Here is a 15809-nt window from a genome sequence, read left to right on the forward strand (position 1 = left end):
TTAAGTTTAATAACAAATATTTAAAATCCTAGTTCTTCAAACTATGTTCGCTTTATCTTAATTTAAATGCCATTTGAAGAAATGTATAGGCCTTTACTACATTCATAGATGTCGTTAAAGTGGAGGGACGAATGGAGGTGTGTTCAACATAGTAATCTCTTTTCTCATGTCAGTATAGCTACACTGTGATGTGTAGAAATAATTTGGATAGAAAATTTGCAATGAAACTACATACCAAATTTTTAATCGTTTTAGGAAAAATGCTTCATGCCCAAGGTTAATATTTGCCCAGAGCTGATTTTTAAATCAATTCTAGTAAAACACAACATTGCAAATTATTGGAGAATGTGATATTTTTTACTATAACTACATTATGAATAAGGTAACTTGAGGTTATAGATAATGGAGTGTGTTTTCTTATTCAGTTATTTTAATTAAATTTGAATGTATTCTAACACCAAACAATAAACTAATCAGATGTAATATTTGACACAATTAATCCACCATTTTCGTTTAAAAATTCATAGGAAAGGACAGTGTTTGATACTTGTAGTTACAATGTGTTAACTACAAGCTTGCATGTTTCTTAAAATTGGGGATCCTCTTTTGGCGAATTGATTACTCAAACTGTATAAGATACTCGTATGATGTTTATATATATTATGTGGTTTCATTCAGTGAGCATAATCTTGGTTCTACAATATTAAGTGTATTTTTAGACTAATTAATAATTTTTTCGACACAGATTTTCTATTGTTTAATAAGAAAACTAAAATCGTATTTGATGTAGTTATGAATACACCCCCAGAAATACGTGTGTGCAAGTGATATCCTATGTAGGATGTTCCCTTAATAATAAATAATTAGCAGTATGAGTGACTGTAGTTTCAATTAAAAATTGATACGCAAATATCTTACTTTGAAAACCAAAGACATATTGAAATATTAGAGCTTCATGCACCAAAAATATGATACTGTTAATTTATATTCACTTAAACATACCAGCTTAGAAATTAGTAATATCTTATAAGAAGGAAGTAAGACCTTGATACACATTGGATAAGTTGATAGACACATATGCACAAATATTCTTAATTATACATTTGAATATTTACTACACATCATGTTTGAATTTGTTTTCCTCTTCATAGAAGGTGAGAGTATGTTGTTACTGTATTAAGTGGGTGAAATAAGTGAAGATTGATTTAATCAGTCTGTTTTGCACTTAGCACACATGATGAATCGATTGAAGGATTAACACATTATTCACTCCAGTTTGTTGTGCACTTTTCCTGTTGGTTATTTGGTGAATGAGTTTCATTGTTACTTAAGACACTGATGTTTTACTTCAATCACACTGGCACTTCTCTGATCTCAGGTGTTTTAAATGAACTTGTGATGATGTCTTCTGTAGGTAGTCAGTAATTTCATTTCAAACTATATAAACTCGTGTGTGAACAAAGTATAAATCTTGTTTTTACTTTCTTGTTCTGTAAAATGTAAAGAGTCGCTTTCTCATTAAACGTCCGCCGAGTTAGCTCTGTGGTAGCACATCTACCTCCAGACTAGCCGGCCTATGTTTGATTCGCAGTGGGGTCAGAAATTTTCATGTAAAATTTCTGCCTCGGCCTCAGGACTAGAAGAGATGGCGATGCACAACTTCTAATCACTAAATTGTACACTAATATACCTGGGTTAAATCCCAAATCTCTCTGCAATGCATATGAAGAGAAGGCATAATATTATTCATTGTTGATAGTGATTTGTCCGTCAGATGGGGACATTAAGCCTGGTGGCCCCCTTGGTTCTATTCGACAAGAGTAGGCTACATGCCAGCACCGGATTTCCCCTTCTCCCTTCTCTCTTCGTCACCATCATCCTCACTCATTCCCTACATTACACTTACACGAACACTTACACATACACTCACCCTAGTACACGACATAACTCTTCACAGATACACATCATGCATAACGTGGTCCGCCGAAGTGGTGTGCAATTTGAAAATAGGTCACAGTCCTGCCATCTATCCGCAGTATGCGGAACCCGAATCATGTAAGTGAAGTGAGTAGGCATTAGAACACACAGACTTTCTCATTAGACGAAGTATTAAGAGAAAGTATTGTATTGCTAAAAGATCATTTAGAAATTTTCATGGAAATACACGTTTTCAGCATCTCCGCTACAAAAATGTGGTTTTGAGCATTCTATCTACTTACAGTGATTTCCTTAAACTAGTGTATTGGACGGATGTTGTTCAATTCACTAACGACCAGTGAATTAATTCGGAAATGATAAACATGAAATACAATAATTGTTATAATAAAATATCATTACGTCTTCGAATCCAGCAACACACACTTGCAATTGACTAATTTACTCCAAATCATATATACAGTACAGTATAGCGAGTTAAGATTTTTGATATTCAGTTTGAAATAATTTCTTGATATTGCAGTTCATATTATTAAGCCAAATAAAAGGCAGTAGATTTGTGCTTTCAGATTATTGGATCAAAAGTGAATATCCATCAATAAAATTGTATTAAACTGATAGAAACTTCGTTCTTGATCACATCATCCTCACTGATGAAGTAGTTTTCATATGCATCATCACACTTGACGCCATTGAATTTTTAAGAGCTCTAAAAGTCGTTGACTTGTCTTTCTTTAGAAATGAAGTTAACTTGCGTGTCCAGTCTCATAATTTAAGGCACATAGGGGATCCCTGACCTTGAATGAAAGAGCTCAAGGAATATTTACTAGCTGTTCCTAGCTGAAAATCTGTTAATTGTTAAATAACTTACCAGGAGCTATGAAACATGATCATAATCTCTATCAATCAAGAATTAGGTCGATCTTATACAGTAGTCTTTTTTTTTAATCTATAATATTTTGGTATGTACCCATACGTATGTGGTACTATTATTATTATTATTATTATTATTATTATTATTATTATTATTATTATTATTATCATCGTTATTATTATTATTATTATTATTATCGTTATTATTATTATTATTATTATTATCGTTATCGTTATTATTATTATTATTATTATCGTTATTATTATTATTATTATTATTATTATTATTAGTACTACTACTACTACTACTACTACTACTACTACTACTACTATTATAGACATTGTTTTTGTTTAGTTTCGAGTTTGTGTTAGTGGCCCATTAAACTCCAAATTCTTCTAATACTTCCACATTTCTTGTCTCGGTGCAGATGTACGAGTATGTCGTCTATAATTTTTTCCCCCACTACAAAATTATAAGACTGGTCATCTGTTCTGTGGAAATACATTTAATCTCAAGTTCTAACACAAATTAAAGGGATGGAAATATAATTATAACCAATAACATTTGTTTAAAATAAGAAGAATTAAAAGGTTTCCAAAATGTAGTTTAATAATAATTGCTTCATTGTAAAATCTGATTATGTAGGCTATTTAATATTATGCTAATGTACCTGGTACGTTTTGATTATAGCAATCACTTTGTTTGGAGGCACACTTCTTATCAACATTGCAACATTAGGTGCTGCTAAGTTGATCCATATGTATCTGTTATGTAATGTGGTGCGTTTACCAATGACATTCTTTGATGTGACACCTGTTGGACGCATCTTGGTGAGATTCTCAAGTGATGTGAACGTCTTAGATTCAGTACTGCCTCATCAGCTCAATATTTGGATTTCTAATTTTTATCGGGTTAGTAATTAATTATTCTTGTCCCATGTCGGGTTATGTAATAATAATGTGTGTGTTACAGAAGCTTCTGGTGAAGGGCTTTCTGGTGCTTTATGAAGCCAAATAAGGGATTTACAAGATACATTCATTTGCGAAAAACGTTAAATTTAAACATTCATTTCTAAATAAGTTAGTTTGTAATCTAAAAGTTCACGATATCATCTTGATTTGAATAATTTCTTCGCCTACTTGCCTTGAATGAACTGTTGCATTATTAGAGGTATTAAATTTAAATGTTATACACAAAAGTCGAGGCTCATACTGTCTTTCTAATTTCTGATTATACACAGTGTGAAGAGGAAATATTATGATGTTGCAGAAATTGATTTCTGCATTTTCAGGAATATACTCGTTTCCAGCATCCCTCATACCAAAGAAGTGATTTGGAATATATTTGTCCACATACAATGATTTCTCGTAAACTATTTGTTCTTATTTATTGTCTACTGGTCAATATCCAGGAATGATGCACATGAAATAATGAAGAGAAATATTCATTTACGAATGTGAATGTGTTTTTATTTGAGTAAATTAAATTTATAATACAGAGCTTTTAAAACATTTTACTTTTTTTTTTTTTTAATAACCTGATGGGTTAATTTGTTGAAATAATTCCTTTCTTATTTTTTGTTCAGCACTTAACGCTTATCATAAATACATTGTAAGTTGTTTTTAACATTACAGGGGCTTTCCAGAAGGATGGAAGCTGTAGAATCAATTATTACATATTTATGTTATGTATTTGTTATATTTTTTGCTAAAGTTGGTTGAATACCCAGCTGCTGTGAATATGCCATTTTACAAAACGAATTAAATTTTTGTTGTGCAAATTTTTAAAAATTTTGGCTATATTTCAAACATAGTAACAATGTATTAGACTTTTTTTTTCAGTTCCTTCCTCAAACTAGACAAATTCAGATAGACGATCAGCTTTGTTCACGTATTTCCATGATAAGAACTGACTGTGCTATTGAAAGCTTTCTTTACCTTTTTTTTTTTTAGATTGCTTTTTCGTTTATGTAATATGATGAGTTCTTTAAATTAGCATAGTTGCCTTTCTCGTATTTTCTTCTTTGTCATGTCAACTTGCTGATGATACCCGTTCAATAAAATCAGGAAAATAGTAGACTTGTTTAACCAGCTCATTTAATTTTCACTAATTGAATGACAGAAACTAAACACTATCGTTTCTGTAAGTACATAGTCAATGCGAAATATAGTTTTTCCATTATGATATTTTTATACTTTCGGAAAATCACATTGGTTAACAACTGATTGTGATATCAGTTTCAGTTCTTTGCTTGAGCTCATCAGTTTCGTCTTTCCTTCTTCAGTAATTTTATTTTGCCCAGTATTTCCAAAATCATGGTTTGGTATTGTTAAATGAACATAAATATATTAACTTCTAAGGAAGTTTAATCTCTTTCCGGGAGTTCCCTGTGAATGAGTGTTTTGTCTTGCACAACGAGAGGTAATGGTTGTATGATGTTATTGTAGTATTCAGTGTGTTAGTGGCAAACCTTGGGGCAAGTATTGGAACCCTGCAGGCAGCTACATTGCTCCATAAGTTGCTGCTGACTAACATTCTGCATTCACCCTCGTCATTCTATGATGTCACACCTACTGGACGTATTCTGGCACGCTTCTCGAGTGATGTGAACACATTGGATGCAACATTTCCTTCATTGATCCGTTCACTTCTCCCTAGTTTTTTTCGGGTTAGTAATATTTCTCCAGAATTTAATGTGAGCCTTTGTTTTGATACGAGAATTTGTTATGTGAATACGTTTTCATTGCCGTTTGTCTTTCGTACTATTGTATTATCCTGTTGTAAAATGTTACAATTAAGGAAGCTGCATGAGATCTAGATATATAATGTATATTTGAAACATTTCGAATTCTTATACTCGCCTTTAATTTTTATTTTGTTTTCATGTTGAGTTGGAGAGAGATGAATTGACAGGTTTTTCAGAATTTGTATTCTTTGCAATATATTACTGTATTTAACATTATCATCTTTATTATGTGTACGAATTGTGTGTCTATTGGTTTATTGATTTATTATATGAACTTCATATACTCAATTCTGCATTAGAAAACAATCGATGCTTCAGTGACATGAAGCTTTCATGACATCTGTTCAAACCAAGTGATTATTTGCCATGTAAATACCACTTTGCTTGGAAGTGACTATGTGGTAGCTGCTGATCTGATGGGTTATTCATGCCAAGGCATGAAAGCAATGATTTGTGATCTAGCATGGCAGTTAGTTGCATTGTTATATTGCAGTTTAGTTCTTACCAGGGGAAATGTGATGTGGAAACGTGATATGTTAACGAAATCCATAATAAATTGTAGGGTTCAAAAACTAAACTCAAATGCACCTTGCTTAATAGCCGTAGATAGACAGCCATTTTGCCAGAATTATTTCTTAAAACAGTATTGTTATGATTACCTGTCATTTGCAGTTCACATGCAACAAGTGTGGCCTAATGAATAACAATGTAGATTAGTGTATTATAATCTGCTTAAACACATTAATTTATCTAGTACATACTAGATAATGAGTATCGTATGTTAATGTTTTAACTTAGCATTAAATTAAATTAAATTAAAGAGTGTTAGTAATATTATAATGTAAAAATTTGCTTAACTCAAGGAGAGAATGAAGTGAATTATAAAGGAAAATGTTTTTATATGTGGAAATCTGGACTATGATCCCCTCACATATTAGTCTACATCACTATCCATTAGACAAATGAACTGCAATTGACAGCTAGTTGTAAAGCCTGATGATAACACCATTTTAAAAAAGTAATTCTTATAGTTGATCATTTATGGATATAACCTAGTTGTATTTGAATCTCCTCTTTGAACTCTTCCACATCGCGATTTTCTCTTGCTAGTTTCTGTCATCTTTTTTTCTGTAGGTGAAGTTGCTGTTTTAGTATGTGATCGAAGTGTGTTCGATGTAATTTATAGTGTGAATTGGACGACAACAGTACAATGTTGAGAGCTGTGAATAATTTGATTGTTAGCCTCGAAACGTTTAGCATGAAGTAATTAAGGTTTATCTGATGCATCATTGGTAGAGTATTGTGTTTTAGTGTGCAGATTGTCATGTTGTATCGGTGACTTTATTTATTTATTTATTTATTTTCATTCACTCATTCATTCATTCATTCATTCATTCATTCATTCATTTGTTTGCTTAATAGAAGTTTATAAGTGTGTGTATGTATGTATGTATGTGTGTGCGTGCGTGCATCGCTTAGTTTGGCGTTAACTGCTGCATACCTTGATAGTATTGCTGTTTTACAGACTATCAGTTCTTCTCTAATTTTGAATAAACTAATCATATAAAGATCCCGAGACCACTATAAGTACGTACTGTTGTCACAAAATAAGAGAATGGGAACTTACAAGTATTTTATGTTATGTAACAATTATAAATGACGTCTCCGGAAACTTCTAACTGATTTCCTGGCTGTGTAGGTTTGGAAAACTGGCCTAGACTAGAAAGTGGCGTCAATGAAAGAGGACTGTCTATATGAGAAATTCTATTGTATTTGGTTATTATTTCCTAAGGATCCTTAATATACCTGTAAATCTATACGATTGAAAGAGTCTTAAAATTAAATACTACTAATGTACTGCACAAACGTAATATTGTATGTTTATGACTACTTCACGACTCAAAATAAAGAAAAAAATAATATATTAAATCAATAATGAGTGATAGCATAGAGCAGAGAATTAGGCTTACTACAGAATATTATTATTAATTATTATTCACGTGGTGCTTTCATCTCATTTGCAATTTCTCACATATATTTTAGAAACCACATTATGGTTGTGATATTGTTTCAAAGATTGTACAGAATGTACATTTCCTGTACTAAAACAACTAATTTATTTGCATCGAGCTCCATTATGAATAATGTGCACTACACAACAATAGTATTCGTAGATAGTGAAAGCATGCAATCATAGCCACTACTAACGCATGCGCAGTACACTGCAGCTATCAGACAGTCTCCTCATGACGAACTTCAAACAGTCATTCGATGTTGTCTCTCCTTGTCTCCCTGTGTCTGCACATGACTGTCGTGCCACGTCTGATTCTGTATGCATCACATTGTAAGAAATCAATGGGAGACAGATAAAATGTTGCGTCGTGCCATGCCGCATCTGATTCTGTGTGCACCCTGCCTAATAGAAATTTTTTGTTCAGGCTGACCTAAAATGAAAAAGTTTCGCTAAAAATCAGGAAAATGCCTATTGTATTATGATTCCCAAGCATGTTAATTAACAATTCTTTTATTGGGATATGTGCACGATCTTGTATTTTGACAGTGTTTCCGGTGTCATTGTATGAGCTTTGAAAATCAAAACTATTTGGAAACAGTACAGAAATAAAATTGATGGGTCCTTGTATACTCAATAAGCACGAAAATAACTATGGTAACAGAAAAAAATAATGAAGAGAAATCTGTATTGATTTACGAATATGAATGTGTTTTTGAGTAAATTAAATTTATAATGAGTTACGGAGCTTTCAAAATATTTTACGGTTTTTTTTTTTTAACCTGGTGGGTTAATTTGCTGAATTAATTCCTTTCTTACTCTTTGTTCAGCACTTTACGCTTATCATAAATACGTTGTAAGTTGTTTTTAACACTACAGGGTCTTTCCAGAATGATGAAAGCTATAGGATCAATTATTATATATTTATGTTGCATATTTGTTATATTTTTGCTCAAGCTGGTTGAGTACCCAGCTGCTGTGAATATGCAATTTTACAAAACGAATTAATTTTTTGTCGCGCACATTTTGAAAAATTTTGGCTATATTTCAAACATAGTAACAATGTACTAGACTTTTTTTTTTCAATTCCTTCCTCAAACTAGACAAATTCAGATAGATGATCAGCATTCTTCGCATATTTCTGTGATAAGAACTGACTGTTCTATGGAAAGCATTCCTTACAATTTTTTTATTACTTTTTCGTATATGTAATGTGATGAGTTATTTAAATTATCATAGTTACCTTTCTCGTATTTTCTTCTTTGTCAAGTCTGCTTGCTCATGATACCCATCCAATAAACTCAGGAAAATAATAGACTTCTTCAAACACTTTATAACTACTTCATTTAATTTTCACTAATTGAATGACAAAAACTAAACACTATCATTTCCGTAAGTACATAGTCAATGCAAAATATAGTTTCTACATTATGAAATTTTTTTATACTTTCGGAAAATCACATGGGTTAACAATGATTATGATATCAGTTTCAGTTCTTTTCTTGGGCTCATCAGTTTCGTCTTTTCTCCTTCAGTAATTTTATTTTTCCCAATATTTCCAAAGTCATGGTTTGGTATTGTTAAATGAACATAAATATATTAATTTCTAACAATTATACATTCTGAGGTGGGCAGATAAGAAAGTTAAATTTTTTTCTTTCACAACGTCAATGATGTTAAAAGAAGTGCTTATTCAAATTTTGGCCACTTGACCACAATTACGAGGACCGTAAAAAATAAGTTAACAGAAATAAAACACAATTTCATTGGAAAAATTTATTGGACAGACATAGCAATTGTTGAGCTATTTTCAACATATTCCCCACTGGAAATGAGACATTTGTCATATCATGGGATCAACAGAGAGGTGCAGACGGCTATCAAAATTGATCCCATGGTATGAAAAATGTCTCAATTCCAGTAGGTGATATGTTGACAAAAAGTGCAACAATTGCTGTATCTGTTTCAATAAATCTTTCCATACAATTGTGCTTTTTTTTTCTGTGAATGGCTCCAGGGAAAATCACTTTCTGGACGACCTCGTAATTGCGGTCCAGTTGCCAAAATTTTTATAAGTACTTCTTTTGATATTATTAATATGATGGAAGAAAAAGATTTAACTTTTTTTTTATCTGTCCCCATCAGAATGTTTGCTTGAAGTTTAATATCTTTCTGGGAGGTCCCTGTGGATGAGTGTTTTGTCTTGCACAGTGAGAGGTAATGGCTGTATTATGTTATTGTAGTATTCAGTGTGGTATTGGCAAACCTTGCGGCATGTGTTGGAACCCTGCAGGCAGCTACATTGCTCCATACGTACCTGCTGATTAACATTCTGCATTCACCCTCGTCATTCTATGATGTCACACCTACTGGACGTATTCTGGCACGCTTCTCGAGTGATATGGACACATTGGATGCAAAATTTCCTGGGCTGATCTGTTCAATTCTCCCTTGTTTTTTTCGGGTTAGTAATATTTCTCCATAATTTAATGTGGGCCTTTGTTTTGGTACGAGAATTTTTATGTGAGTATGTTCTCATTGGCTTTTGTCTTTTACTATTTTATTATTCTGTTGTAAAATGTTACAATTAAGGAAGCTGCATAGGATTTAGATATATAATCTATTATATTTAAAACATTTCGAATTCTTATCTTCGTCTTTAATTTTTATTTTGTTTTCATGTTGAGTTGGAGAGAGATGAATTGACAGGTTTTTCAGAGTTTATATTCTTTGCAATTTATTATTTAACATTATCATCTTTATTATGTGTATGAATTTTGTGACTATTGGTTTAATTGATTTCTTATATGAACTTCATATACTCAATTCTGCATTAGAAAACAATTGATGCTTCAGTGACATGGAACTTTCATAGCATCTGTTCAAACCGAGTGATTAGTTGCCATGTATATGCCACTTTGCTTCGAAATGACCATGTGGTAGCCGCTGATCTGATGAGTTACTCATGCTATGGCATGAAAGCAATGATTATTTGTGATGTAACATGACAGTTAGTTGCATTGTTATATTGCAGTTTAGTTCTTACCAGGGGAAATGTGATGTGTTAACGAAATCCATAATAAATTGTAGGATTCAGAAACCAAACTCAAATGAACCTAGCTTAATAGCTGTAGATAGACAGCCATTTTGCCAGAATTATTTCTTAAAACAGTATTGTTATGATTACCTGTCATTTGCAGTACACATGCAAAAAGTGTGCCCTAATGAATAACAATGTAGACTAGTATAGACTGTTTTTATAATTTTGGTTCCTCAAATTTTGAGGTTTCCAGTAGACAAAGCATACCAGATAATAATAAATTTGTATAATTCATTAAATACAATGTTCAATTAAAGTTTACAACAATGAAAAATTCTGAAAATTTCAATAATTAAGGTAAATAATAGCAATGGTTTTTTTAAATTTGTAAGGAACCCCTGATAGTGGCAATTGTTATTTCTTTTAAAGTAGGTGTTGGGAGGGAAAGAGATTTCCAAAATTTTGCTAGGAAATCTGGAATTGTTCCTCTAGCGCCAATGAGTAGGCCCAAAATCTCTATATCATCGAGTTCGTATTTTTCTTTATAATATGAAATGGTAGATGTATAAATGCTCTGCTTTTCTTGATGGACTTCTAAAGACTGGGGACTGATGGCTTTCAAACCTGATGGTTTGATCAATAATATAGCATTTGCTTTTGTTTTTAAATGCAATTATATCGATTCTACTGTGGCTTCCATTTTCTGCTAGGCCGTGGACTTCTTCGAAAACCTTGAAGTCATTATCTCTTAGTGCTGCAGCTATAATAGAGGGAATGTTATGATGATGCGTATTCCTTAACCCATTTACTCCCACTGTTCCCAAATGGGAACATGCATTATTTACGGCGTAAATGATTTGAGAGGACCAATAATCATCTTATTTTGTTTCTTATGTGTCAATAAGTAGGAATATATAAGAAACACCAACATTTTTAATAAAAAATAATTTGGGCAATTCTGAAATATTTATATTCCAATCATTGAAAGTGTCTTGGGATCAAATGGATTAATAAATCACCGTGAGAGCAGGATCCCAAAACATGCGCAAGAGTTTCTATCTCTCAGTGCCAGCACCTACAGAGGTGATCATTTTGAGATCGTCCCGGTACAGATCTAACTGCAGAAACATTTGCTGTCATCTTGATAGTCTCTCACCATTTATTACATGACAAGCCACGATGGTCTCGGATCCATGAGTTAGCGGGTGTATACTCCTTGTATAGACATACTGTATGCTTTTCCCTATATGCTGCAAATTACTCCACTCTTCGAATGTTCTTGTTCTTAGCTCTGATCTCAGTTTCCTTGCTTCGATAATATCGAGGCAAGAGTGTTTAAGACGATCAGATGGTGGGATATCAAGTGATTGTAATGATAGAGATATTTCTTCTTCCAGATTTCTTGTGGCGTATATATAATCATTATTTGAGAGGGTTAACACTTTACACATGTTAATATGTTGGAGATACGCTTCCCATTTAGCACAGAAGAGTCCCAAACCTTTATTCTTTCTTTCCATATACACCATTCCATTAGGGTTGTCTGCAGGTACCTGAAATATTTCTTTAAGAGCACTTCTTATCAAAATGTCAGTATCAGTTAAGAATTTTTTATGAATTTTTTGTGGCCTGATGGTTTGGAATGGGTAAATTAATCTAGACAAATGACGGTATTAATTAGAATGAATTTTTGGTCTGCCTGTAATAATGTAGAAGAAGTGAGTTTTTCTATTTTATTTTGCAGTCCTTGGAGTATTTGAGCTGGTTTAAAAGTAATTTCATTGGAAAAATTTACACCCAAGTAACGAATTGCTTCTCTATGTTACATAGAGTATTGTTTGTGTTTTAGTGTGCAGATTGTCATGTTGTATCAGTGACTTTATTTATTTATTTATGTATGTATTTATTTATTCCTTCATTCATTCATTCATTCATTCATTTTTTCATTCGCTTAATAGAAGTTTATAAGTGTGTGTGTGTCTGTGTGTGTGCATATGCATGTGTGGGTGCTTGTGGTTGCTTAATTTGACATTAACTGCTGCGTACCTTGATAGTATTGCTGTGTTACAGACTATCAGTTCTTCTCTAATTTTGAACAAACTAATCATATAAAGATTCAGAGACCACTATAAGTACGTACTGTTGTCACAAAATAAGAGAATAGAGACTTACAAGTATTTTGTGTTATGTAACAATTATAAATGATGTCTCGGAAAATGTAAAATTGGAATTAATCATAATTATCTGTCGATGAGCTTAAAAACTGCATGCGTTGTAAGCAGTAATAGTGTGAACTTCATAGAAGTGTAATATGGTAGATTTTGCTTTATCTAGACCATGAGACATTGTTTTCCTATGTTATGTGCCAACATGGCCTCACTTTTTGCTGAATTGTCTGTAAAATAGTGTGATTAAGCATATTTCTAGTTACTTGAAGGGTAATATGAAACCTCGTATAAGCTGTTAGTTCCATTGTTTTAAAGCTTAAATACCAAAAAGTTATATATTAATCTCATCATTGTGAAGATATATATTATTTTCAAACTGAGCTTCTCCTGCTCAGACAAATATTTCTTTGTGTCTGTCATTTATTTTTATCCCATGTTCTAGAGGTTGCAGTCTTCTGAAATTTTGCATTTGTTCTATTTATTTTCACTTCTGATTCATTTGACTTCAGAGTATCTGACATTGAAAGCATTAGCCAGAATATATAATAGATTAAATGCTCACAATGCTGGATGTATTGTGTTGGTTCCAGTAATTTCATCAGTTTTTTGTGATCTGGCCCCATTGCTTGGTGGCTGGCTAGCTGCTCGAGTCATGCACATTCATATGTTGCAAGGTGTTTTACGAGCACCTCTTACATTCGTTGATACGACACCAATTGGACGAATTATTGGACGTTTTGCTAGAGATATTGACGTCATGGATACAGCAATTCCCCAACAAATTTCTGACTTTGTTGGTTGTCTTTTTGAGGTAATATAATTTTCTCCTTCTTATTCTGCACATTCTCTTTCATCAGGAATATTTAATTGCCAGTGTGTTTTAAGAGACTTCTTACGTGTTCCTTGTGTTTCATATTTTTGTATTCAGAGAAGTGTCTCAAATATTTTTCTGTGTATGCTAGATTAGTCACTTCAGATAACTATTCCCAAAAATTAGTTTCAGGTGGTTAAGATAGTCCATTCAAGTATCTTCATATTCACCTGCTAATCTCCCATTGAGAAAGCAGAACTGATTGAAATATTACCATATTATTGTAATGTACCGAAGTACATATGATGAAGGATGGGTGGAGCAGAGAAAAATTCTCTCTGGCACCAGGACTCGAACCCGAGTTTTCAGCTCTACGAGCCTACGCTTTATTCACTAAGCCACACCGGATTCCAGTCCCAGAATTTTTCTCCGCTCCACCCATCCTTCATCATATGATAATGCATAATTCCTGCATGGAAATATAATATATACTTCGGTACATTACAATAATATGATATGCGTAAATAATCACTTAGTGACTTAAGACAGCACTCATTCCGTCGGATCCCAACCACTTAGTCACTCGTAATGAGTGCACCTCTGCATATAGTGTGTTGAACGTTGTGCCACTGTCACACATCTGTGACACAGTAGGTACATGAGGGTTGGCCACTAAAGGGAAACTAAGAGGTGGAACTTAAACTGAGAGGATTCAATCCAGCATTGGGACTGGAATCCGGTGTGGCTTAGTGTGTAGCTTTGCGTCAGCACGTAGAGCTGAAAACCCGGGTTCAAATCCCGATGCCAGAGAGAATTTTTCTCTGCTTCACCCATCTTTCATCATATGAAATATTACCAGTTTATTCTTGCTGACGCATTTATTTTCAGTTGTTGATGTCTTGATGCTTTTATATATGTAAACAGTTTAATTGAATTATAGCAGAGAGGAATTTGCAATAAAGAATAGAGGTAAGTGTTCACTACATCGTATCTCACACATCGGACGAATCGCACGGATAGGAAAAAGACTGTCTTTGCTGTAATTGTTATGTAACCGCGTTCACTACATCGTATCGGACACATCGCCTCTTGACAAATCCGTCGACATTTCTCGGATGGGCAACTTTTCCGATGCATGCGATCATGGCCTTCTTTAATAAATCAATTTTAATTGGTCAACTATTACTATTATGTTGTGCCATGTTCAGTGTCGCGCCAAAATGGCAGACGGAAAACTTATTTCGCGTGTAGAAAATTGCGAAGAATTATATAATTTGAGGCGTTCCCATTACAGTAATCAAGTCATTTCTTGCAAATATATTATGTAACCAATATTTCTTTCGTTTCTTCCTCTTCAATTAACACGCATGAAGCAATTACAAATTCTTATTCGCTAACAGACGTAATTAATAGACCTAACCTCAACTCCTCTGCTTTCAGTAATGTCAATATTGTACGACGTCATGTTTTAAACAGCTGATAGGGGAATCCGATGAGGCGATGAAGTGAAGCCGTTACAGTGAATGCACTCCATTTAAAATATCCGTTGCGTGCGATTCGTACAAGGAGTGCGATATGATGTAGTGAACGCTTACCTTAAGAGGAGCTGTGTTGTAAAAGTCATCGTAACTTCACATAGTGCAACACTTATATTCTGACTGCTTTTATAGTGTGCAATTCAGCAAGGGCTATTCCCTTAAATGTAATCACTCTGCAAAAATAAATAGAATGCATTTGGTAATGTACAGGGTGTTCACATCATATTTCGTAGAAAGTTTGATAATTTTACACGATTTATTTTGATAGAGAACCAAAATTTCAGCATTTTCTCAGTCCATGAGCCCACGGTTTACTCATAACTTCGAATTCTCTGTATATTCCATGCACGAAAACTGAAGATTGTTTGAGTGAGAAGGAAATGGATACTAAAATAAATATATATGTTCTGTGCGTGTGCATTACTGAAAACTGTTCAGACATTATAAAGACTTCACCTACATTAGCTAGTGATATACACATGGGCTACAAGAATTCAAGTCAACACTGTAATTCATTTGGAATAGAGCAGTCACATCACTAACAGCTCAAGTAGTGATACAACTCGCCTGTACAAATAAAGTGCGCAGAGTATAGTTAAATTTGTGAACAGAATGAGTTTAATACAAATTGCCTGTAACTCGGGTACAAAATAAAATCATACGTGTGTGCATATAATTATATTTAT

The 15809-nt window shown here is 33.2% G+C and overlaps 1 protein-coding gene across 12 annotated transcripts in view; it reads left to right on the forward strand.

Moving 5' to 3' along the window:
- The window catches only part of MRP (Multidrug-Resistance like Protein 1), a 246098-nt gene that overhangs the window by 184373 nt on the left and 45916 nt on the right, over positions 1–15809 (forward strand). Inside the window, exon 22 of one of the 12 annotated variants that reach the window (XM_069839443.1) lies at positions 3500–3720. The exons of 9 other annotated variants lie outside the window; for them this stretch is intronic. In XM_069839443.1, the coding sequence (XP_069695544.1) occupies positions 3500–3720 (221 nt within the window). Of the gene's footprint in view, positions 1–3499; positions 3721–5256; positions 5478–9809; positions 10031–15809 lie in introns of all 12 variants that reach the window. 2 more of the 12 variants (XM_069839442.1, XM_069839444.1) reach the window with 2 other exon arrangements.

This window comes from Periplaneta americana, chromosome 11, assembly GCF_040183065.1.
Source record: "Periplaneta americana isolate PAMFEO1 chromosome 11, P.americana_PAMFEO1_priV1, whole genome shotgun sequence".
NCBI lineage: Eukaryota > Metazoa > Arthropoda > Insecta > Blattodea > Blattidae > Periplaneta > Periplaneta americana.